This window comes from Verticillium nonalfalfae (genome assembly GCF_003724135.2).
Source record: "Verticillium nonalfalfae strain VnAa140/NRRL 66861 chromosome Unknown scaffold_390, whole genome shotgun sequence".
In the NCBI taxonomy this organism is placed as follows: domain Eukaryota; kingdom Fungi; phylum Ascomycota; class Sordariomycetes; order Glomerellales; family Plectosphaerellaceae; genus Verticillium; species Verticillium nonalfalfae.
The window spans coordinates 367-3,175 of NW_021167615.1; the positions used below are offsets into that span (position 1 = coordinate 367).

General features: G+C 52.7%; 1 protein-coding gene across 1 annotated transcript; it reads right to left on the reverse strand.

The window, feature by feature from the left end:
* Positions 1-2,543: 2,543 nt before the first annotated feature.
* Positions 2,544-2,788, reverse strand: D7B24_005896 (uncharacterized protein; the record flags this gene model as incomplete). Its single annotated transcript, XM_028640041.1, has 1 exon — positions 2,544-2,788. A coding segment is annotated over one exon (245 nt), but the record flags the coding sequence as incomplete, so codon positions are not given.
* Positions 2,789-2,809: the final 21 nt, after the last annotated feature.

Below are 2,809 nucleotides of genomic sequence, written 5' to 3' on the forward strand. Positions count from 1 at the left end.
TTGCTCAAACTTCATCATGGATGATTCCTACTCATCTCAATCATGCCTTGACTCTGCACTTCCATCGGCCGTCCAGAACCCGCCTATGAATATATCCTGCAAATCAGCCTATCCCGAGAAGCTGGCTGGTCGGGGATTGCGGGGCCAGGACGTGGCGAACAAGGCTAGACACCCCTCGCCTGTAACGCTCTGGTAGTTCCTGCCTCACCACAAGAAGTCATCAGGATGGTCTGAGCACAGAGACTTGAGCTCATGGTTATCGTCTGAATCACTTACGCTGAAAAGTTCATGTATTTTGATAAGACGAGCCTGATATCCGATTTGATCAAATCGAGAGCCCGCCTCCTGGCACCTCGAAAGTTGATGAATAAGGAACGCCCTTCACGATTTCCGTCCCATTATATTGCTGAGAAATATTCGAAGAGGTGTCAATGTTCTCTCCCCTACCGCCTAATTGATACGGTGCTGAAGCTTGGTTTGCGCCGGCCTCGACGCTCGGTGGTGTGCTGTGTGAGAGCACCCCTTGTTGCAGAGGCCGCACAATGTTGACGCTTGACTGCGGAGCACGCAAGTCTAGATGGTTGGGCCAGCTCTGTTCATAAAATCCGTTCGGATATGGCAGCGGACGATTGGCCCCAGCGTTTGCTGGCCTGGTTGGGGGAGGCTGACGCGACCAGGAGAGAGCTTCAGGAGTAGCAGGATGGGAGGCCGTCGAAATGGCGAGGCGAGCTTCAATTCTCGATATCATAACTTTGATCTCCTTGAAACCTTTGTTTTGGTTGGCTATAGCCAATTTGAACTGTTCTTGTAGCGACGTACAGGTCGCTTGAGCTTGCTTCATACCAGCATCCTGGTAGTTGATCTGTTCTTCAGTCTTCTTGAGTCTGGCCTTGATTCTCTTCATTCGCTTTGCAACGCTTTTGGGCCTAGATCGAGACTCTGCGATTGTCCCCGATTTCGCAGTCACCTCTGGCTCTCTGCGTTGATGCGAGCTTGGCTGTGCTTCGTCGATAGCCTGTTGAGAATGGGGAGGCGGATTACCCGACTGTTGCTTCTTTAGAGATTGTTAGAATTGCTATGGACGTTAAAGACTCACCAAAAGCTTTTCAGGGAGGTCGCTTGAAAGCATGATCAGGCCCTGATGGCAGGACTTTTCACGAGTCCGGTGGGCTCTCAAGCTAGACTTCTTTACATACGACTTGCCGCATCCGGCCTGGGTACCAGGTGCAAACGCATCACTCATGCAGACATAGACCGTTTCCCCTTTTTGGTATCGGCAGTGCGTTTCCAATTGCTTCTGACCTCTTGCGGTCTCCGGAAAGCTGCGTTGGCACTTCGAACAAGACATGGTAAAAGGTTGGCGAAATGCGGTGCGATGGAGGCAAGGTCATCAGCCCTGGTGACTGAGAGACAGGCTAGCTTAAAAGACTACAACTAATGCTCTAGGGCCCACTGGCCTTTGTGTCTTTTATACGCTGCTGCCCAGACGTGGGTGCGCACCGGGTCGACCGAGGGCCCAGGGCTGTCACTTGTATGACCTGAGACTGGGCTGTGTGCCTGCTCTGTCGCCGGGACACCATGCCAATTTGGTGGCGGATTCACCGCGACAGCACAGACCAGCGTACAGGAATATCCCGGGCTGCGCGTCGGGCGGCACGAGCAGACTGGTCATTTTCATGGGTGGTGGAGCACTGAGCCAGGGCATCAGCGGGAAGGGGGTGTGATACGTCGTTTTGCGAGATAAACCTCACGGATCATACCGGTGTTCGGAGAAGGAGGGTAACCTCAGCAACTCAGTTCATGGAATTGCATTATGCATGAGCGGAATCGAGATGATGGACGGTGCTTGAGGAGGAAAACTTCACGTTCGAGTCGCCTGATCGATAATGCCGTCCGACCTTACTCCCCAGCTTTAAAGACCATCCACAAGTCCTTCCCGTCTGCCCAGAAGCCTTTCCAGAAGTGTTGGAGAGTCTTCGTCCCAGAGCGTGCAACGGCGATACACTGCAAATGACGGTAGACACCAAGAACACGGCCTGCTATGTCAGCAAATGCGTGATCCAGGAACTAAGAGGAGTAAATGCCCACCAAGTGGAAGTCCTCGTTGGGGACCAGAAGAGCGAGCCAGATAGAACAAGAGAATAGAAGCATGAGGACCATGTAACAGGCCAAGAGAACGGTTTGCCTTCTCATTTGACGTGGCTTCCAGTTCAAAGTGACGACTTGGCAAAAGATGTACCATCGATGAAGAAGTTCAGCGCCAGTCCCTTGGCCCAATTGGTCGGATTTAAGAGAGTCAAGGAAAGAGTCGAAAGCCCAAAGCAAGGCTGAGATTGCGGCGAGTGTCAGGAGAGCGAGTGTCGAGTACCGGGCAGCTTGATGTGGTCGGACATGCACACCGGTGGTGACCACCAGACCAGAGTATACCGGGCTGATGAACGCCAAACACCAGAGCCAGCTCTCTGAAGTGACGAGACGATGCCACAACAGCCTCTTCAGGATGTCAGTCAGCTACTGATGTCCGCGAGAAAGGGCCGACTCACTTCTCCCGCAAAGTTCCAGCCTGTGCCGAGAAGCAAGACAACCGGCTTGTCGATGTTCAAGAGAAATACAACGACGGAAGCTACAAGATGGAGCATCTCGATCGCAAAGATTCTGATGTTGAACCATTTGCTCTTCATCGAGGCCAGTGGTTCATACGGCTTCCTCAAGGAGGGTACGGCGAAGGCCGCATGGTTGGCACTCCGAATAGCAAGTGTAACGGCCATGAGCGTTATGGCGATGGTGTCTTGTCGTACTGCCATGATAT